The sequence below is a fragment of the Podarcis liolepis genome, assembly GCF_965112155.1.
Source record: "Podarcis liolepis genome assembly, chromosome: 7".
Lineage (NCBI taxonomy): Eukaryota > Metazoa > Chordata > Lepidosauria > Squamata > Lacertidae > Podarcis > Podarcis liolepis.
Genome location: NC_139561.1, coordinates 74,423,897 through 74,446,053, shown reverse-complemented (window position 1 = coordinate 74,446,053; position 22,157 = coordinate 74,423,897). Strand labels below are relative to the sequence as shown.

Below are 22,157 nucleotides of genomic sequence, written 5' to 3'. Positions count from 1 at the left end.
TTCCCTAAGTTGGAAGGATCACATCCTTAGGGCCTTACCCTGTTTTAGTGTCTTCCAAGCTGCACGGAGCCTGGAAGCTGAAATCATTTCTGGGTTACACAATTCACAGTTTTGCAAATTTGTAGTTCATCACCCAAGGTACCGTGTCTCTTAGTGGCAGCCCAATGGCACCTCTGGCATTTACTTCCTTGCGATCTCCACTAGCCCCCGCTCACTTGCTGTCTGTGGACACTCTTGTTCCAAACACTTTTGTTTCTTAATTGCAAGGCATTACTTGAACAATTTTCTGCTGGCTGAAAGTTTACAGCTGATGCGCTTCCAAATGTTGCTTACTGCAATGTACTCTGGCTTAATTGCTTTGAGCTGTAAGCCGCTTTGGGAGGGTTTTGTCCTAAAAGGCAAGATATAGCTATCCAAAAATGAAGTGAATAATAAAAAAAGCATGTTGTACAGAGCAAACTCTCCTTTATATTGCTGCCTGTATGCATGCAAGGCTACTAGAAAGATCCCAGTAGAAGGAAAAACAACGCTAACATCACAGGATCCAGACTTCATATTTTTATAGTAGATCTCTGCTGCTTTCTCTTCATTTGACAATTTATAGCTGCGTCTCTGCGGTTCTTAAATCCTTGAATACGAAGGCTTGGGAAGCAGGTGTATTGCTGCAAAACATTAAATCCAGAGGCACTAGGAAGATGGCCTCAAATGGATCTTGCACAAGTAAAAGAAGTGGTGCTGTGAGCAACTTTGGCATGCCTTGTGGATGGATTCTCTGTCCAGTTTGGTCAAGGCGTGTGTAGCAGATTTGTGAAGCTGGGAATTACGTAACCGAGATCACAATTTTTATCTTTGTCGACCTTGAGGTATCAACTGCTCCTTGAACTTTAATCACAATATAAAACGCAAGCGTCTGCTGGAAATGTCTTCCTGTTTCAGAATTGGTTCTAGCTTTGCACATCCTCCAGCCAACATGGCGACTTCCGGATGTTGCTGAACTGCAACTCCCATCAGCCCCAGGGAGCCTATCCATAGCCAGGAATTATGTGAGTCGTAGTCCACAGCATGGGGAGGGCCAAAGGTTTCTCATGCCTGCTGTATCCATTTAGCCACTGCCAGTGGCTAGGGATCATGATTGGACAGTGTTTTTGTGCTCACGTCCTGCTGGAAACCAATGCATTTTGCTGGCCACTTTGGGAACACAATATTGGGATTAGGTGGGCCTTTGGCCTGGTCCTGCAGGGCTCTCATGTTCTTGAACTTGCAGGAGGTTTCCTGGAAAATGCAACGGTGGCAACACAGCAGTGCACTCTCTTCAGAGTAACTCCTCCCCAGCTCCCCCCATGGAGTCTAGGTAAAGGGTAAAGGGACCCCTGACCATTAGGTCCAGTCATGACTGACTGTGGGGTTGTGGCGCTCATCTCGCTTTATTGGCCGAGGCAGCCGACGTACAGCTTCCGGGTCATGTGGCCAGCATGACTAAGTCGCTTCTGGCAAACCAGAGCAGCACACAGAAAAGCCGTTTACCTTCCCGCACTTTGACATGCTTTCGATCTGCTAGGTTGGCAGGAGCAGGGACCGAGCAACGGGAGCTCACCCCGTCGTGGGGATTTGAACGGCCGACCTTCTGATCAGCAAGTCCTAGGCTCTGTGGTTTAATCCACAGCGCCATCCACATCCCTGACCCCATGGAGTCTAGCATGCAACAAACCTGGCAGCACAGTACAGTTGTGCCTGGGCACCCCCCCTCCTTGATATGATTATTGGCACAACCCACCTGTTGTTGCAGTTGGGAAGAAGGTGCACAGCAATCAATACTACTCATGAGCCCACGAACAATATACTATTTTTATTATTATTTACATTGGTCGCATGTTGTGGGACCCCCACGTCATGAATGGGAGACAGAAGAAGGTGGTGGTCTGCCTCTGTCGGAGAAACAGCCTCTGCCCAGGTGATGCCAGCTCAATATCCTCATGATTCCAGTAAGAGCATGTACTCCTTGCAGCCCAGTGCTGCCCACTACTGGAAGAAGGTTGATGGATTTGAACAACATGCTGGTTATTTACAGGTAAAAGGATAAATGCTGTACTTAAGATGCATGGCAGATCTCCCTGGAGCCTTTCTCAGTTCTGTAGTCTCCTTTGCTCACCCATCCTATCAGTGAGTCCAGCCTACCCTGTGCCCCCTTGGTTTTCTCCCCCTGACCCACATCAAAAGGAGCAGGGGTACCTCATGTGCTTGAAAGCTAAGCTTGTGCTTTAGTTGTGCTTTAAGAACCAGACACTGTGTCGTGCCTAAAAATATTCAAAAAACCATAAGACTGAAAACGGCCATTAAAAACACATTTGATGCAACCCAGCGGTCAATAATTGCAGGTGTCTCATTGAATGCCATTGACACTTGCTTCCATAGAACCATACATGGAATTCTGCAGTTTTGTCTCAATGGAAACCTAGAATGGGACTTTGCAGCGGCCGATTAAATGTCACGGATTTCAATGACATAGCGCAATCCTAGACCCAGGTGTAGGTCCCATTGAGTTCCACGGGTTCATGCTCCCAGATCAGTGGGTATAGGGTTACAGCTTACCTTTTTCTGGATTGCACAAATTTTATTTAGAAAACAACAACCATGCATTTGAAAAGGAGGGGAAATAATTTGTAGTAAAAACAACAAGCGAGCAGAGAAATTAAGCAAGGGGTAACGGTTTGCACTGAAACCTTTTAAAAAAAGACAATAAAAGTTGACTTGGGGAGGGAAAACACAAGCCTTCATCCACGTTAGTGAGGAGGAACAGTATTTAAATGGAGAGCATCCATGCTTTAAGCGGGGGGGGAAACGACCGGGAACAAAATTCGGATTGATTTTAAGCAAGGTTTGCCTCTCCAAATCTGCACGCCCCCATCTGTGAAGATGCTCAGTTTAGCCCCACTGTAAAGCATTGTGGGCTTTTGGTCCTGCAATCTCCAACATCCTTTGTTCTAGCGGTTGTTTTTTTGTTTATTTTTTTAAGCATTCTGTGGACTGTTCCTGTTGCCATTATTTTCACGTGCTAGTGAACTGTGGCTGTTCAGTTTGCCTGCCTCCCACCCACTGGCTAGCTGTTACCCAGTCCTCTCCACCCTTCTTTGCCGCTGGAGAATTGCACTCTCAGCAGCGTCTTGCTTCCCGTCCTGCCTTCCTAGTAGTTGCCTCTGGCACTGCACTTCCTCCAGGGGCTGGCTCCTCTCCTGCCCTTCCTCTCCCCATGGTGGCTGCCTCTTCTCCTTGACACCCCCAACCCCACCACCGCCAGGCTCAGGCACTCTGATCGTTGATGACATGCCGGTAGATATGCGTTTGGCCCTTGAAGCTGGAGGCGATGAGGAAGTCCTGGTTGTCGATGCTGAGGTGGGCGAAGGAGCGCGGGGCCTGGGTGCTCAGCTCTTGGAAGTGCTGGAAGAGCCCTGTGACGGGGTCATAGAGGTACACTTTGCTGAAGGAGTAGTCGTTGCCTAGGAAGGCGTAGCGGTAACCGGCGATGCTCAGCGGCTGGAAGACCATGGAGCCGCGGGAAGGCATCTGCTGGACATCTCGGAACATGGAGCCGTCCCAGTGCATCACCTGCGGGTGGCAGAGAGGAACGTGAGCTCAGGTGCCCTTGGAAAGATGGAGACTCCAGCAAAGTACAACACAGGGTTGGATATGCTCGAACTCAGCCCAGAATACCTCAAGGAGCATCTCCACCCCCATTGTTCAGCCCGGGCACTGAGGTCCAGTTCCAAGGGCCTTCTGGCGGTTCCCTCCCTGTGAGAAGTGAGGTTACAGGGAACCAGGCAGAGGGCCTTCTCAGTAGTGGCCCCCACCCTGTGGAACGCCCTCCCATCAGATGTCAAGGAAATAAACAACTATCTGACTTTTAGAAGACATCTGAAGGCAGCCCTGTTTAGGGAAGCTTTTAATGTTTGATGTTTTATTCTATTTTTAATATTTTGTTGGGAGCTGCGTAGAGTGGCGGGGGAAACCCAGCCAGATTAGTGGAGTATAAATAAAACAACAACAACAACATTAATGATATAATATTATCATATCCTACTTCTAATTGAGCCAAGAACTGGGTGATTGATGTACTTAAAAAGACCTGTGACCAGGACAGGATAACAAATTCATTCATTTCTTACCAGTCACTGGAATTTGGGCAGTCCCACGTAGGGAACTGATGGGTTTGGGGCTGATAAGCCATGGTTTATTGGGTCAAGGGTAGGCCTTGTGCCAGGGTAGCTCCTTATTCCCTCACATAAACAACCACTCTTTGTCCTTTTCTGTATAAAGCACAACAGGTGCTTGAAGATGCTGCCATATCATAGTCTCCATTCTAAACACACTGAGTTTCTTCAACACAGGACCATCTTCACTGCCCTCCTCTGAACCGCAACCAATTTGTCTGCTACTTTCTTAATGTGCAGCACCCAGAAATGGGCACTTTACACCAGATGAGGTCTGGTTAATGTGGAATAAGTGGCATTTCTTTGCCATGGCTTGGAAACTGTGGTTCTACTAATGCAGCCTAATGTGTCTGAAAGCAGACTTCAGGAGCACTCCATATCTACTTCCCTGCTCAGGGCTTCCTTTACCTCTAGGCTGCCAGGTTCAACACCCACCACACCTCAACATTCAGAAACAGGCGGTGCTGTAAATGAGAGTGGACTAAGGGCAGTTTCAACACCTTTCCACCGAGCATAAGCACATTCCCCCACTGCAGGGTTGAAGAAACCCTGGCCCTCTAGACCAGTGTTACCCAAACTTGGGTCTCCAGCTGTTTTAGGACCACAATTCCCATCATCCCTGACCATGGGCCCTGTTAGCTAGGGATGATGGGAGTTGTAGTCCAACAACAGCTTGGGCGATCCAAGGTTGGGAAACCCTACTCTAGGCATTGTTCAACTACAACCACCATTGCCCACGCTTGCTGGGGCTGATGGGAACTGTAGCTGTAGCAACATCTGGAAGGCCAAAGATTCCCCACACCTGTCCTACTGAGAAGCAAATTGGGATTTGGTGACGATTCCGCCAGCCTCACCTTGGAGTCACCAAGGAATCGGGTCAGGCAAACGTAGACATCCTCCTTGACTTTGAAGTGCTTGACGGCATAGACATCGTCCATGTCAGGGATGTCCGTGCGGCGGACAAACTGCTGCTTATTCCACTGGTAGACGACAGGGCGCTGAGAGCTGCTGGCCAAGATGAGGTGGGGTTTGCCAGCAATCTCCAGGAACTCGGCATCTGTGTCGCGATACCAGGGGTGCAGAGACTGATGCGAGTAGAAGCCATGCCCGTTCCAGCGATACAGCGTAGTGGAGCCGGCCTTGGAGCTGTCGGCCATGATGAAATACCAGTCTCCCTCCACGCGGAAGACCTCAATGTCGTTGGGCTTGCGGATGCGGGAGCCGTCGATGGCCTGCATGTGCACAAAGCCCCCTGCCGCTGCTTCATGCCGCTTGTAGATGTGCGAGCCTCCGAACAGCTGAGCCACTACCACAAAGAGGTGGCCGTCGATCACCAGGGGTTTGCAGACCACCGTGGACGAGCCTAGGAAGTGGAGACGGTGTGGAGAGAACGAATGGTGACCTGCTCCTTTGCGTGATGTTAGAGAGGCTACAGTTGAAAGAAACAGCAGCTATGGAGAAGGCCCAATGGAACACAGACAAAATGGCGGACGGGTGGGCAAGTGTTCAGTGTCATACTACAGAGACATGGCTTCCGTAAGAAGGAAAACATGAATGATCTTTAGGGCTGGACGATATCTGGTTTTCAACATCGCAATATATTGCCAGCTAAACATCATGATATATCTATCATCTATCTATCTATCTATCTATCTATCTATCTATCTATCTATCTATATCTATCTATCTATCTATCTATCACGATGTCTGAAATAAGGATGGAGCTATGTAAAGGCATTGGGCTGGCTTCACGGTTTCCCCCCGCATTGCGATTTTTGCATGGTGCGCACACACAAACATCACAATTCGCGATATATTGCCAGGTCAAAAATTATGACGCCTATATCAGAATACGAACCTCAAACTGGATGATATATTGATATAACGCCCAGCCCTAATGATCTTATCCCATAGAACGTTCCCATAGAACACAAGTAGGGAACGTACATTCCCCCAGAGGTTGCTGGGCTGCAACTCCCACCATGTCTGACCATTGGCCATGCAGGCAGGGGCTTATGGGAATTGGAGTCCAACAGTGTCTGGGTGTGTGTGTAGGGGTTTGCCATCCCTGGCCTCACACCTCAAACCCCAGCCAGCCTATTTAACACTAGCAGCTACATTAGAGTCCTTCCCTCGCTGCACCTGGGACACAATGAGCCTTCCTACAAACATTAACTCTCAAGCTTTCTCCCACACTCATGTATTGTTGCTGACCTTGTCCATTAATAAGGATCATAGAAAACCGCTTTTACTTTCTGACCATCTAGCCCAGTATTGTCTGCAATGATTGACAGCAGCTCTCCAGGGATTCAGGCAAGGGAACCTTCCCAGTCCTACCTGGAGGTGCTGGGGATTGAACCAGGGACCTCTGGCATGTCAAGCCAACACCCTCCTACTGAGCTAAAGCTCTTCTGCCTCCCAGGATGTAAGGCAGGGTCTCTAATAGAGCCAGGAGAGGAAGTGGGTGCATAGCTCACCGTTAATGCTGGCATAGGTGCGGAATTTCCCGGCCACATGGTCCCACTCCAAGAAACTGCAGCGGCCAGTGAAGGGCTGGGCAATGACCAAGTTCTGTTCCTTGTTGTTCATGAAGGTTTCCACCGAGAGCGACTGCTCAGGTAGCATGTCGAAGAGAACAAGGTCTGCAGGAAAGAGGGTGGGGGTTAGAACTTGAACAGGAAAGGACCTTCTCTGCTTCTATTTGCTTCAACTGTCCTGAGTGGGGACAACTCAGCTGGCTGAAACACTATTAATCAATAAGGGCATGTTCCCCAGGCTTGCCTTAAACACCCACCCACCCACATCACAGACTCTTTGTATTTATTTACAGTACTGCTTTTAAACCCTCAGGCACACATTTCTTTATCTGCCTCTCAGAACTCTCCCAAATCAACTTTTAAAGACATCTAGAGCCATGGCCACCACATCTCATGGTGGCAAATCCCACCAGGTGACAAAAGTGTTTCCTTTGGTCTGCCCTGCACTGATGCCCCCCAAAATTCAATTGGACAATCCCAACTTCTGGTGCAGGGTTTCTCAAACATGGGTCTCCAGCTGTTTTTGGACTACAACTCCCATAATCCCAAGCTAACAGGACCAGTGGCCAGGAATAATGGGAACTGTAATCCAAAAACAGCTGTTCTAGTGATCTGAAAGGAGAAAAGCTTCTCTTCTATCCTCTTTCCCCCTACACCATACATAATCCTGATCATGTTTGTCACCCACGACAGCCATGAAGAACCTAAGAACCATAAAAGTACTCATCCTAGATCAGACCAAAAGGCTTATCTCAGGGGTGAGAAACCTGTGACTCTCCAGATGATCCTGGACTACAAATCCTATCATCCCTAACCACTGGCCATCCTGGCTGGGCTGACAGGAGTTGGAGTCCACTAGCATCATGAGGTTCAAACCCCTCAAGTATTCGAGTCCAGTATCCCAAACCAGATGCCATTAAGAATCCCACAAGCAGGGAAGCTGAAGGCAAGGCTGAAACCAAACAACAACAACAATAACATTAATACCCCACCCATTTGACTGGGTGGCTTCCAGCAAAATATAAAGTAAAAATAAAATAATAAATAATATAATGTCAAACATTAAAAACTTCCTGATACAGGGCTGCCTTCAGATGTCTTCTAAAAGATGTGTAGTTCTTCATCTCCTTGACATCTGATGGGCGGGCAACCTGACTGCTCAATCAGCAAACACCTGCTATATGTGAAAACCATTGGTGCCAACTCCCTGGGGCCCTGGGTGCCCAAGCACCCATAAAATTCCCCATGAAGGTGCCAGGCACCCACAAATTTCAGTGCCAGGGCCATGCACAATCAATGGCCCCGGGTACCCACAGTCGTGGAGCCAAGCTGGCACTCCTGTTGAAAACAATGACAGGAGAGTGGCAGAAGAAAACAGACTGGAGGGGCTGGAATAAGAGGACAGGGAATCCCAAAAGAACTGTAGCAGGTGGGGGTTCTTGTTTATTTTGCGTGTTTATATACTGCTTTGCATCAGACAAGACCCAAAAGTGGTTTACAAAATCAGTGGCGGAGCAAGCTGATTGGGCACCTGGGGTGGTGCACATGCCCTGTGCCCAGGGGCGGGGCCAGCCGGGGCAGGACACTTCGGAGTCTGCCTGCCTCCTCCCACTCAGCTGCCCTACAGCTGAGGGGAAGGCGGCGAGCAAACCGTTTGGGGCAGCGCGGAGCCTGCGGGCGCCTGAGCCACCGCGTCACTCCCAGGAGAGGTGCATGGCTCCGGTACGCTGCAGGCCCTGTGGTGAGTGCCGCCCAGCATTTTGTCACCCCCCTCAGTGGTGACACCTTGGCTGGCCCGCCCCCACCGCGCCCCCTTCCTCCACCTCTGTACAAAATGTCTTGGGCCGTCCTTGAGTGAAGGTGGTGGTGGGGACCCTCTTCCGGGTGGGGGAAGCGCAGGGGAGAAAGCAATGACCTACCTGTAGTGATGCAGTTGAAGCCTGCAGGGCGGAGGTCGCTGATTTTGGTGCGGTTCAGCTCCGGCGGTGACCGGCACTCCATGGGCTCCACCTGGGCGTTGGTCTCGCCCAGCCACTCCACCAGCCATTTGAGTTTGCAGTCACAGTGGAAAGCATTTCCCCGCAAGTCCCTGCCAGGAAAGAAGCCAGTTTGGGATCAGCACTAGGGTGAGGGCAGCCGAAATGTGGACAGTGTTATCATTGTTGGATTAGATTCCTGCATTGCTGGGGGTTGGACTAGATGACCCTCAGGGTCCCTTCCAATTCTACAATTCTATGGAGTTTCAGTTCAAAAGCTTCTGAAGGGCACCATGTTGGCTATCCCTGCCCTCTTCCCTTGCCCTGCCCCAGCCTTGCTCCCTCCCTTCTTACAGCATAGTCAACTTTTGCATCCTTTTGTAATTAGGTTAGGATGGTGAACATAGCTTGGGGTGGCACTGTTTTGAAAACTGTCGCTGCTTCAGCAACTGTGCCCACAATTAGCCGAGCAAATTAATCTCCACCCACGCAGAGCTTGTGACATTCGGTCCTCCCCTTTGGCTTTCCTTTGCAAGAGACTCCAATGCGCTTTTGATTGCCCTCCTTGCCAGCAGCGGAGAGGTAACTAAATCACTATGGGCACTTAGAATCCAAGAATTGTAGAGTTAGAAGGGATTTCACCCCCTGCAATGCAGGAATCTCCACTGAAGCATCCATGGCAGATGGCCATCCAACTTCTGCTTAAAAACCTCCAAGGAAGCAGACTCCACAACCTCCAAAGGGAGACCATTCCACTATCAAACAGCTCTTACTGTCAGAAAGTTCCTCCTAATGTTTAGCCAGAATCTCCTTTCTTGTAATTTGAAGCCACTGTTCCGAGTGCCACCTCCAGAGCAGGAGAAAACAAGCTTATTCCATTTTCCATATGACAGCCCTTGATGTATTTGAAGATGCCTATCGTATTTCCTCTTATCCAGACTAAACATACCCAGCTCCTTCAACCATTCCTCATAAGGCTTGGTTTCCAGACTCTTGATCTTCTTGGTCACCCTCCTCTGCATACATTCCAGCTTGTCAATATCCTTTTTAAATTGTGGCGCCCAGAACTGGACACAATACTCCAGGTGTGGCAGAATATGACTTCCCTATACTTCTGATGATGAAGCCTAAAATAGCATTAGGGGTTTTGTTTTGTTTTGTTTTTTGCTGCTGCGTCACACTGTCGACTCATGTTAAGCTGTTAGACAACGTTAGCTATTTCAAGAGCATTCCTTCTGACTTGTTTGTGAGGAGGTTAGATGAACTTGTGCCAAAGGAAATATTGTCCTGTGCTTTCTCATACATTCCCTCTCACTTTTATTATGGCAAGACGTCTGATCTTTTGAGGGAAGGGGGTTCATAGCGCAAGACCACCCAACCAACTCTAATGGTGGCAACCTGACTTTGCCAGGAAGCAACTGAATCCCACCCAAAATTAGTGACTGCCTGGAAGTGCCCCACATCCCCCATGTACTCCACACCCACACCCCCCCCTTAGCCCCACACTCACACTGAAGTCAAAGCATCTAAGCCCTGGAACAGGTTCCTTGGTAAGGTCTGCAGGTTATTGTTAGCCAAATTCCTGTGGGCAAGAAGAAGAAGAAGAGTTTGGATTTGATATCCCACTTTATCACTCCCCTTCAGGAGTCTCAAAGCGGCTAACAATCTCCTTTCCCTTCCTCCCCCACAACAAAAACTCTGTGAGGTGAGTGAAGCTGAGAGATTTCAGAGAAGTGTGACTAGCCCAAGGCCACCCAGCAGCTGTATGTGGAGGAGCGGAGACGCGAACCCGGTTCACCACTACACCACACTGGCAGGGAAAGCACTTAGAAGGAAGGCAACGTACACATCCTCAGTTTGTGGGGCTGGGAAGGCGAACATTGTGGTGGAAGTGAAGGAAGCACAGTTTAAATAAAGGGGATATGTATTAGGAACCAACAGGGTCTGCAAAAGACGTTTTGCTACTGGTCAGGAATGATGGGAGTTGGATTTGGGGGTATTGGGAGCAGTGAGGGATGATGAGAACGGTCCAGGAATGCTGGAAGCTGGAATCCAACATCATATGGAAATCTGGTGTTTGGGGAAAATGCAAGGAAGTGTAAGGTAGAGAGAAGGAGAGGACAAGTATGGAGATGTGGGGTGGCTGGATGCCATGTTGGGAAGTGAAATTGTTTGGGTCTGTGTTAAGGGATAGACTGGGATTAGGAGTGGGTCAAAAAAACCACTCACAGGTAGAGGAGGTTCTTGAGACCTCGGAAGGCGTTCTTAGAGATTGCTTCAAGCCTGTTTTGCTCAATGAACCTACAAGTGGAAAGAACAATTAAGTCACAATTTTGAAGACAGCAGTGGAGGGACAACTAAAAGGGAAACAAGGTAGCCAGTCTCAGAGGTTTAATGGTGATATTCATGGCTTCAAGGGACGGGGGGCAAAGGGGGTTAGAAGCCTGAAATGGCAAGACTTATCTATAAAAGCTGTATGTGTTGGATCCAGGCACAGCAGCTCATACCTTCCTATCTCACCTCTCTCACACTCTGAATTCCTCTCTTGCTTTTGGCTTAGTGGCAAACCATAGTTTAGTGGCCTGAACCAGACCAATCCATGGTTGGTGTATGCCACAGTTTTCCTACAAACCACAGTTTTGGACTGGGTTTATATACCTGTTTTGTTGAATTCATGGTTTGCCCAGACCACAGGTTGCCCAGTTCAGATGTAACAGCAAACTGTGGATTGCTGCTACATCAGAACGAAACCAGAGAGTGTGAGTAGTAGTGTGGAAGGTGTAGCGAATGTGCGAGCACAGAGGCTCATTTACACGATTCTTGGTACCACATCTGGTTTGGTGTCACATCTGAACTAGCCGAAAGAGGTTGCAAACCTATCTTTCACTATTATTATTATTATTATTATTATTATTATTATTATTATTAAGTTTCTATACTACCCTTCATCCAAAGATCACAGGGCAGTTTACAATATAAAAGCACATAAATACATACCATAACAACAAACAAAACCAATACCCCCCCCCAGTTTAAAAGGCCATATAGCTTGTTTAATTAGCCTATTATTATTTATATAAATGTGCATAATTTCTATTAATTTATTAAATCAGACCATTACGCACATTTAAAACAGCATGTTTCCTTTCAAAAAATTCACTGATGTTGTAGTCTACGGAAGTGTACTTAAACTTAAGCGAAGATTAAGTAACAAAATTAAAGCCTAGGAGATTAGTCAACTAGGGAGATCTTTAATAAGTTGCCTGTCTTCTCTTGATATGGATTCACCTCCTAAAGTGACTCAACCTTGCCCCAAATATCCATCCCAACCCCTTACCCTCCTGGGTCATTTATGCCTCGCCCCACTCCACCCCACCCCAATGCGCATGGCTGCCCCAACCCTCCCCTGATGCCCCCCCCTTGCACACTCACAAGTACTCCAGGTGTATGAGTCCCACAAAGGCGTCGTCCCCGATCAGTTCCAGGGAGTTGTAAGTGATCAAGCTAGGGGTTGGGGGATTGGGGGAAGAAGCAGGCAGGTCAGACACTGGGGCATACAACGGGGACGGTAACCAAGTCTGGGATGGAAGACAGGGAGCAGGGCTTGCGTCCCAAATCGCTGCATCTTGCATCAAGGTGCCCTCTAGGTTTGGGAGGGCATGGTAACAAGGTTTACTGTCGCTACCGTCCAAAAGAGTTAAATCACACTCACAACCTGGTGTTCCTATGGTGGGCGAAAGAGGACTCAGTGAGGAGCTATCTCACTAGTACCAAGACCTTGGTCTACCCACAGCTGGAAGGTCAACAGGAAGGAAAGGGGCCTGCCAATCACCCCTTAGATGTAATGGAGAGATCTAATGGGGTGCCCAGAGTATTATGCCAGAGCATCCTGCACCAGCCCCCCCCCCTTGCTCTTGTCATTAGCTAGAGCTCAGCACATGGACATAGCCAGGATTTTTTGTTGGGTAGGGTAGGACTTTTATGGGGGGGGCAGAACCGACGTGATTGGTCAGTTAGTTAAGTATTTCTATTGTTTTAATTGATTGGGGGGGGGCTTCCCCTCTTGCGCCCCCTGGCTACGCCCATGCCTTGGCAGGGTTTGGCCCCCAAATCTGTTCTTCAACCCAAGGGATCAAGGTTGGACTATGTGACAAAATGACAGGGAAAACAGTGACTTGGAGCATGCACAGAATATGCATTTCTTTGTAGAACATGTGTGGGCCATTTCTATCCACACACCTGCAGTTAGGGGACTTCCAGATCAAAGGTTATGGATTCATATGGGTACCTCTCTCTCTCTCTCTCTCTCTCTCTCTCTCTCTCTCTCTCTCTCTCTCTCTCTCTAATTAAGCACTGCCATCATGCCAATGAGAAACTTCCTCCGCCTTGCACCAGCGCAGATTGGAATGAAGGCCTCTACTCACTATTTCCATCCCACTTGGCTCTGCTTGCGGTGCGTGAGATTCTCTCACCCACCCCTTAAGCAGCAGTAGGGCACAAGCAAGTATCCGTGAAAATGTACAAATACAATTGCACAGATGTGAGAGAGACATGCTTACGGGGGGCACACACAGACACACCAACAGACACCATCACATGTACTGCAAAATCAAGTGTCGGCACTAACCCACAAGCCCGATCTCGTGAAACGTTACAAGTTCCCTCCTGAAATCCACTCTCACAGGAGCATCTGCAAACAGTCACTGATAAGGCAGATCAATTTCAGGGCTGCTATTGTTGATTAATGGTTCAAGTTTAAGCCAATTAACTGATGGATGAGTTGATGAAATCTGCATTAATTTGCAGAAAGATAACCTTTGTTCCAAAGAAAAGCATTTTTTAAGTCAATGCACAAATTTGTTGCAACAGACATTGTTTTTGGAGAGGCATTCTGCCTGATGTCTCTTACACTGGAGGAAATGCCTCTTTTGTGATGCTACTTGTATAAAAATAAAAATGTGTATAACAAATTCCCTGAGCACCTTTTACTCCCTTCCAATGACCTTTCTAACTGACAAATTGACTAAACCAGCCTTCCAAACCTGTTGTCCTCCAGATGTTGTTGGACTCTAACTCCCATCAGCCCCCAAGCACCATGGCCAATGGTCAGGGATGATGGGAGTTGGAGTCCAATACATTTGCAGGCCACCAGGTTGGGCTAGAGAAGACAGCTAGGTGGATATATTCACATACTGCCAGGGAACTTTTGTCCCACCAGATGTGGTTGAACTATGGGCCACTATGGGGTTGCAGTGCTCATCTTGCTTTCAGGCCGAGGGAGCTGGCGTTGGTCCACAGACAGCTTTCTGGGTCATGTGGCCAGCATAACTAAACTGCTTCTGGTTCAACTAAACACTGTGGTGGAAACCAGAGAGCATTTGCCTTCCCGCTGTAGCAGTACCTATTTATCTACTTGCACTGGTATGCTTTCGAACTGCTAGGTTGGCAGAAGCTGGGACAGAGCAATGGGAGCTCACTCCATCGTGGGGATTCAAACCGCCGACGTTCCGATCGGCAAGTCCAAGAGGCTCAATGGTTTAGACCACAGTGCCAACTCCCATCAGACACAGCAAGCATGGTCAGGGATGGTGGCAGCTGTAGCTCAGTCACATCTGGAGGGCCAAAGGTTCCCCACACCTGCTCTGTGCATATCCAAAAGCAAGAGGCAGCGAAAGAGTACAAATTGACCTAAGGAGATTCACCGTCACTGGGCGACACACAGGCTGAAAGGGAGGTTTACGGGAACAGCTTCTTATGTGGCTCACACGCATGGAGAAAACAAAAGGCATGCCAGGCATTGTCTATCCACACACACCACTCACAACCGAGGTGTCAGGAATCCTTACAGCAGCTGGAGAGATGGCACCTGTTGAAAGCTGCCAGCTAAGATCTCGGTGAATCCTGAGCGAATTAGAGACCTGCAGAGAGAGGAAGGAGGAGAGGGGGAGGAAAGATAAAGGAGGGGGGTGGAAAGTGGATGATGTGAGGAAAGATGTCAGCTGCAGGCAGCCTGGCAGCACCAGCAAGCCCCATGAAGGATGGCACAGTCAGCCCCAAACTGAGCCTGCCCAGACTTGAAGGAGCTCAAACCCCGAAGCATCCTGACCACAGAACTCCAAAAAAACCAGCCTTTCAAAGCCCAAACGTTGTTGTCTTCCCACCACCCCCATAAAAAACCCCTTCGTTGCTTCACAGAGAGAGCAGAGCTGACATCCGTCTCTGTTTTTTTCATGCAGCAGCTAGAGTGGTTGTGTGTTTCTGTGGAATGCGTCTAAGCTTTCCTGGAGTACACATTGCTTTTCAACCTATGGTTCCTCTACTCACTTCCAAGGGTCTCCAGGGAGCTGCATGCCTGCATCTCTGCAACAGCAGAGCAATCCCTGAGAGATCTGCAGATGCTTTCACCTGCAAGTTATCTCTCCAGTCTATGGGGGGGGGGGAGCACTTGAGGCACACCTAGGATAGACACTTGTTCTGTCCCTTGGATGCCACCGCTGGAGGTAACAGCTGGGCTGTGTAGTATCCACTCGAGGTGTTGCTCTAGGGAACAGGCAAGGGATCTAAGGCCCCGAGGGCACATTCTTGGGCTCGCGGATCCAGTACAATTTGGGAAGGAGATGATTCTTCTCCCCCGCACGGTTCAAAGTGCTGGATCCCCGAAACCTTCCAGATTCCTCATAGCTAACCGCCAACGAGCCACCATCACTGCACCACACAGCCATGTGGGGAGGGGAGAAGCAGGGCATCCACCTTTACGTGCTGCCAAAAATCATTAGAAATGAATAAATAAATAAATAAACGATGCCAAGCAGGAAAACCGACATCCAGCCAGAACTATTGGCGGGGAGGGAAATGGAGGAGGTGGGAGAGCACACCCCAAGGGCTGGTTGCTGATTCTCACAGGCAATATCCCTCCCCACGGTGGCGGCCCCATGTCCAGGGTTCCGATGTGGGGAGGAGAGGGCAGTTAAAAAAGAGCCATTCACCTTTCTTTTTGGGAGGGTCCCTCACCCATCCTTAAGGGGCTGTTTTTCGAAGGCTGGTGGGGCAGGGGAGCCGGGTGAAACTGAGAGGGTGGGGGAGTCAAGGGGATCTGTAGATAGCACCCCCTCCTCTAAATTATTCAAGTCCTGGCCCCAAACTTTTAGGAGATGAATCCCCTAGCCCAGCCCCTCCTCAATGAACCCGAGCCACCCGAATCAAGTGTAAACTTAAGCAAATTATTTATTTGTCTGTCTGTTTATCTATCTATCTATCTATCCATCCATCTATCTCTATCTCCTTTATAACCCCCTGCTTCATGGAACTTTGAAGTGTCAGGCATAGCCCTACTGGCTTTAGCCCAAACGTAGCAGAGTTTTCCTGCACAGCGAGGAAGCTAGTTGAGGTGGTAATGACTAGTCAGCTAGACTCAGAATAACTATTTACAGGATTTATTAAAAGGAAAAATAAAACCAGCAGAGTTTCTGCATACAAATAAAAGCAAAATAAATCCTCTCTTTCTCTCTCTCAAAACCATACACAGCACTTCTAACTCCTAACACACCTCACACCAAACTGAGCTAGCAATCCCTTGATAACAGAGTTGAGTGCTGGTCGTTAACCAACCAGAGTAAGTAGTTTCTAGGTCAAGCAGACCTGGGCTTTCTGCCAAGAGTAAATTGACACCAGCTTGAGTTAATTGGTGAAGCTAGAATCTGCAAGTTTCCCACGAGAACCAATTAACAGAAACTGAACACCCCCTCACAGATTCTGCTGAACAATTAACACCAAATACACCTATGTAGGAGATTATTTTTCCAGCAAACCTAAACCCTTGCACATTCGCTTGTTCTTTATCTTTGCCAATGGTTTAGTTAACACATCTGCTACATTTTCTTCACTTGATACATAAGTACAGGTGATTACATTGTCTTGTACACAGCAACGTACATTTTGGTATTTTACAGAGATATGTTTGGAACGCGATTTGAAGCCCTCTGTTTTACTTAAGGTTATACAAGCTTGATTATCAATGTAAACTTGTACTGGTTCTCCACAATTTACATTTAAATCTGCTAACAAATGCTTGAAATAAATCACCTCGTTGCACAATTCACTCAATGCGGCGTACTCTGATTCCGTTGATGACACACTTACAACGTCTTGCTTGCGTGACCACCAGCTGATTAAAGCTCCACCGACCATTATGACTAGTCCAGTGACAGATTTTCTATCTGGCAAATTTCCCCAGTCACTATCACAGTAGCAACTCAACATTTCGTCCTCGGAAGAATTTAATTGCAACATATAGCCAATTGTCTGTTTGAGGTATCTCAGAACTTGTTTTACCCCTTTCCAGGCATTTAGTGTGGGTTTTGAGACCAATCTACTTAATATGCCTACAGCGTAGCTAATATCAGGTCTGGACCACTGTGCTAGATACAATAAACTTCCAATTACAGAGTGATATACATCAGGATGTTCAAATTCAGGACTCTCATCTGTATGAAGTGTTTTTATGAAACCTGGATCCATAGGCACCGCTGCCCCTTTGCAATCCTGCATCCTGTATGTAGTCAGTAGTTGCTTAACTTTGTTCTGCTGACTAATTAGGCAGCTGCCATCTTGGGCCCAGCACACTTCCAACCCTAGATATGTCCTAACCGGGCCTAAGTCCTTCACTTTGAACTTACTGGACAATTGCTTGGCAAACCTTTTAGTTTGTTTATCTGTTTTACAGGCATACAATACATCATCTACATAAATCAGACAAAATTCTTGATCACTGCCTGTACCACGTACATAAACACAATTGTCAGCTGTACTCTGCTTGAAACCAAATGACACTAAGGCCTCATGGAAACATTTGTTCCAAGATCTTGCAGCCTGTTTGAGACCATATAGAGCTTTGTTTAATTTCAACACTCTATTGGAACCTGTCTCATAACCAGGCGGTTCGGCTAGATACAGGTCTTCTGATATTGATGCATGTAAATATGCAGTCTGGATATCAAAATGGTTTAACAGGAGTTTTCTCTTTGCTCCAAGCGTTAAAATCAGCCTTACACTGTCCCCCTTAGCAGTAGGGGAAAAAGTCTCATCATAATCTTTTCCAGGCCTCTGAGAATATCCTTGAGCGACTAAACGAGCTTTGTATTTGTACTCTCCTGTCACCAGAGGTTTAAGTTTGTACACCCACCTGCAGCCTACAATCTTTGCCCCCTCAGGCGCTGCTACTGGTGTAAAAACCTTGTGCTCATTCAGAGAGGACATCTCTTCCTCCATTGCCTGTTTCCAGAGCTCTGCCTCCTCTTTTGGTAACTTTAACACCTCCTGAAAACTCTTGGGCTCTGCAATTACACTAAACACATTTGCAGTATCTGGGGAAAAACGCACCGGAGGCACTCCTTTGTTTTGTCTTTTAGATCTTCTGGGAGAAAATTTTTCTTCTGACCCACTTTCCTCCTCAGAACTACGACCTCTCTTTTGTTGCTTAGCAACTGGTCTCTGGCTAACTCCACTTTCTTGAGAGCTCTTATCTGAACTTTCCTCCCCCTCAGACTCTGATTCTCTGTGTCTACCTTCAGAGTCATGGAGCTCCTGGGAAGGTTCAAACCAAACCTCAGTATTGGCATGTAGTCTCTCCCAGCCACTATGTTCACAAAAACTGGCATTCCTGGAGATCACAATGCCATTTGTCCCTTCAGCAAAGCGGAAACCTTTTCCCAGCTCCTGGTAACCCACAAACACTAACTGTTTGGTCTTAGGATCTCCCTTCTTCCTCATTTGTTTTGGAATTAATACCCAGGCTTTTGATCCAAACACATGCAAATGGTCAATTTTAGGTTTTTTCTGAAACAATTTAAAGTATGGGGTTGTACCTACTGTTTGGTGAAAGATCCTGTTTTGGAGATAACACGCGGTGAGCATGCTCTCCCCCCAATAAGACATGGGCAAATCAGCATCATCAAGCATGGCAAACATCATATCTTGTAAAGATCTGTTTTTTCGCTCTGCAACGCCATTCTCCTCTGGGGAAAAAACGTTCGTTTTTCTATGCCCGATGCCACGCTTTTGTAACCAATCTCTAAAGGCATTTGACATAAATTCGCCACCTCTGTCCGTCTGAATCCTTTTGAGTTTAATGGACAGAAATCTTTCCACAGATGCCACCCAGCCTTTAAACTTAGTGAACACGTCACCCTTATTTTTCATGGGAAAAACCCAAGAGTAACGCGTGGCGTCATCCACAATTGTTAGTGAAAAGCGCGCTCCACCCCTGCTTACAGCAAATGGACCAATTACGTCCATGTGAACCAGCTGTAGCGGTGACTCACTAACTCTGTCACTTCTGGGGTAAGAGACTCTGTGGGTTTTAACCTTTTTACAGACATTACAATCAAGGTACTTGTTACAACTCTTTAAATTACCCCCATCAGCCAATTCAGACATTTTTAGTACACTTTTCCAGCAGGCATGCCCCATTTTCCTATGCAATAAGTGCACACAGTTGTCATGTATAGCTTTGTTATTCACTGCAGGCTGAGATTTACTGACTACTGCTGCAACTTGAGATCCTGCTTTAAGCCAAAACAAACCTCCCTCTGACTTAGCAGTGCCTAAAATCTCACCAGCCTTCTTAATAATGCAACTGTCTCCTTCAAAATACACTTTAAACCCAGCTTTTAGCAAACAATCTACAGACATCAGATTGCTCCTTAATGAAGGCACACAAAGTACATTTTGCAGGCATTCACGAAGACAAGGAACAAAAACTGCACCCCCCGAAATTACTTCGGAAGTACTTCCGTCTGCTAGAGCCACCTGGCTGCGCTGTGCTGAGTTCTTGGAAACAAACAATTCATCTGAATTCACGATATGGCGAGACGCTCCCGAATCGACCACCCAGACCGCTTGTTTCTCATCAGCAATCTTGACCTCGCCGGTCACCAGCTGAGCCGACTGTTTTCGTTTGAAGAATTTCTTTTTACGCTGCTGCTGCTGCTGATCTCGTCTCTGCTCTTGCACCGGCAACTGAGACTTGACCAACTCCGGACATTGTCGTTTTAGATGCGCTGAAGACCCACATCGGAAACAACGCCTAACAGCAAACGCTGACTCCTCACCAGTACGCTGCTTTTGCTCCACCTCTGGCACGGCATGAGAACTCCTTCCAAACCGCCCACCTGTAGAAGCCTCTGCAGCCAACGACCTTTCTTGCCTCTTCTGCCATTCTTCAATCAAACGCCCAGTAACGTAACTGACTGATAAATCATGCTCCTGTATGCCTTCTAGAGACAAAACTAAATTATCCCAGCTTTCCGGGAGAGAACTCAAAATAATAGCCACCTTCTCCTGCTGGTCTAATGCACAGTCTCTTTCCTGTAGCGCAGAAAACTTTAACTGTAAACTGTGTAGGTGTTCCTGCATTGTAACCCCAGGCTGTAACATTGCCTTGTACAATGCCTTGCGAATGAACAGCTTGGAAACCGCTGTCTCACGCACATGGAGTTCTTTAAGTGCTTGCCACACACCTCTAGCTGTCTTGATTCCCCTCACATATGGCAACTGGGAATCTTCCAGCCCCAAGACAATTGTGGCCCTTGCTCTTTGGTCTTTATCGAGGTCTTCATCATCAGGCTTCGTAGGAAACTTACTCACCACTTGCCAGAGACGATCCCTCTGCAGCACTGCCTGCATGCGTTCCGACCACAGCAAGTAATTGGAGTCATTCAGACGCTCAAAAGCCATCTGAACTGGTTGTGAGGCCATCTTGAGAGCGATGTCCCTGGAACCCGGAACCAGCTACTCACGACCACCGAGAGAGAAAACAGGAACCACAGCACCCAGCACTCACATGCTGCAGCTGTTGTCCTTGTGTCCACTGCGTCACCAGCTCACAACAGTCAGGAACCAGCCAGTGTCCATCTGCTGCACCAACAGGAACAACAACTTCTGGAACTACTGGAACCAACGCCGTTGATGCTGACACCACCGCAACTCAGGCTGGCAGCACAATGCCCATAACCTCATGGAACTTTGAAGTGTCAGGCATAGCCCTACTGGCTTTAGCCCAAACGTAGCAGAGTTTTCCTGCACAGCGAGGAAGCTAGTTGAGGTGGTAATGACTAGTCAGCTAGACTCAGAATAACTATTTACAGGATTTATTAAAAGGAAAAATAAAACCAGCAGAGTTTCTGCATACAAATAAAAGCAAAATAAATCCTCTCTTTCTCTCTCTCAAAACCATACACAGCACTTCTAACTCCTAACACACCTCACACCAAACTGAGCTAGCAATCCCTTGATAACAGAGTTGAGTGCTGGTCGTTAACCAACCAGAGTAAGTAGTTTCTAGGTCAAGCAGACCTGGGCTTTCTGCCAAGAGTAAATTGACACCAGCTTGAGTTAATTGGTGAAGCTAGAATCTGCAAGTTTCCCACGAGAACCAATTAACAGAAACTGAACATGCTGCCCACCTTCTCCAAGCAAGGGGTCCTGGAGAATATGCATGTATTCGGCCTGCGTGTAAGGGAAAGGGAAGCGGGGTTCCTGCGTGGAGTGGGGGGCGACATTCCCCGAGCCCCTCCACCGCCTCCAATCCCCGCACCCGCACCCCGGAGAGAAGCTTGCTTACAGGGAGAAGAGGTTCTGGGGCAGGTCTCGTGGGATCTCCTTGACCTTCTCGCAGATGGCCGTGTCCTTGAAGCAGGTGCAGCCCCCCGGGCACTTGCGCTTGGGGTACTTTCGGCCGCCGCTGCCCGGCCCGGCCAGGAGCAGCAGCAGCAGCAGCGGGGCGCCGGCGCCGCCGAGCCCCAGGCGCCAGCCCATCCTCCAGCCTCGCAGGGGCCCCAGGCGAGCAGCCCGGCCGGCGGGGCGCCTTCCCGGCGGCGGAGGCTCTGCTTTCCCCGCTCGCGCAAAGCGACCGGTCGCGTCCGCGTGGGTCCTAATCCCGAGGCGACAGCGCCTTGCTCCGCGCTCCCTCCGTCATGGTCTCGCCGGCCTCCGCGGTGGCGTGCAAGGCGCCCTCTCCGCCTCTTGCGCCTGGATCCAGCAATGGGTCCCTTTTCGACTCCCTTTCAGCGGCGCAGACGCTCCCGGGTTACCGCCGCCTGCGGATCTTGCAATCCGCTTTGCCTGCTGCTCTGATTGCTGTGATCGCTAAAGATCTAAGTGTATGTATATATAGATAGATAATCGACTTCTCCACCTAGGAGGGAAACGAAATAGAATCAGCTAATCGATTTGGGGCTGATAGGAAATATCTAACCCCAAACAGCCGTTTCTCTAACGTTCATGCACCCGTTTCCCACTCCGCTCCTTCCTCCCTTTCTCTCTGCTCTGCTCTTGTCTCCGCAGATACATCACCGCCGCGTGTACACACGCGCGCGCACACACACAAACCAGAGAGAGAGCGAGAGAAAGCTGCCAACCAATAGGAATGCAAGCTCCCGGCT

At 48.4% G+C, this 22,157-nt stretch overlaps 1 protein-coding gene across 4 annotated transcripts; it reads right to left on the bottom strand.

Moving 5' to 3' along the window:
- Positions 1 to 1,831: 1,831 nt before the first annotated feature.
- LOC310710955 (leucine-rich glioma-inactivated protein 1-like) lies at positions 1,832 to 22,111 on the bottom strand. 4 transcript variants are annotated; one of them, XM_083512322.1, is made up of 9 exons: positions 21,338 to 22,111; positions 14,565 to 14,636; positions 12,151 to 12,222; positions 10,948 to 11,019; positions 10,229 to 10,300; positions 8,662 to 8,831; positions 6,683 to 6,847; positions 5,060 to 5,634; positions 1,832 to 3,603 (listed from the first exon to the last, which is right to left on the bottom strand). In XM_083512322.1, the coding sequence occupies exons 1-9, from the start codon at positions 21,529 to 21,531 to the stop codon at positions 3,298 to 3,300; spliced, it is 1,698 nt and encodes a 565-aa protein (XP_083368448.1). In that variant the 5' UTR covers positions 21,532 to 22,111; the 3' UTR covers positions 1,832 to 3,297. The 4 variants fall into 4 exon arrangements, with proteins under 4 accessions (XP_083368448.1, XP_083368449.1, XP_083368450.1 ...); XM_083512323.1 differs by having other exon boundaries at positions 5,060 to 5,568; positions 21,338 to 22,100; XM_083512324.1 differs by lacking the exon at positions 12,151 to 12,222 and having other exon boundaries at positions 21,338 to 22,090.
- Between the last annotated feature and the right edge of the window lie 46 nt (positions 22,112 to 22,157).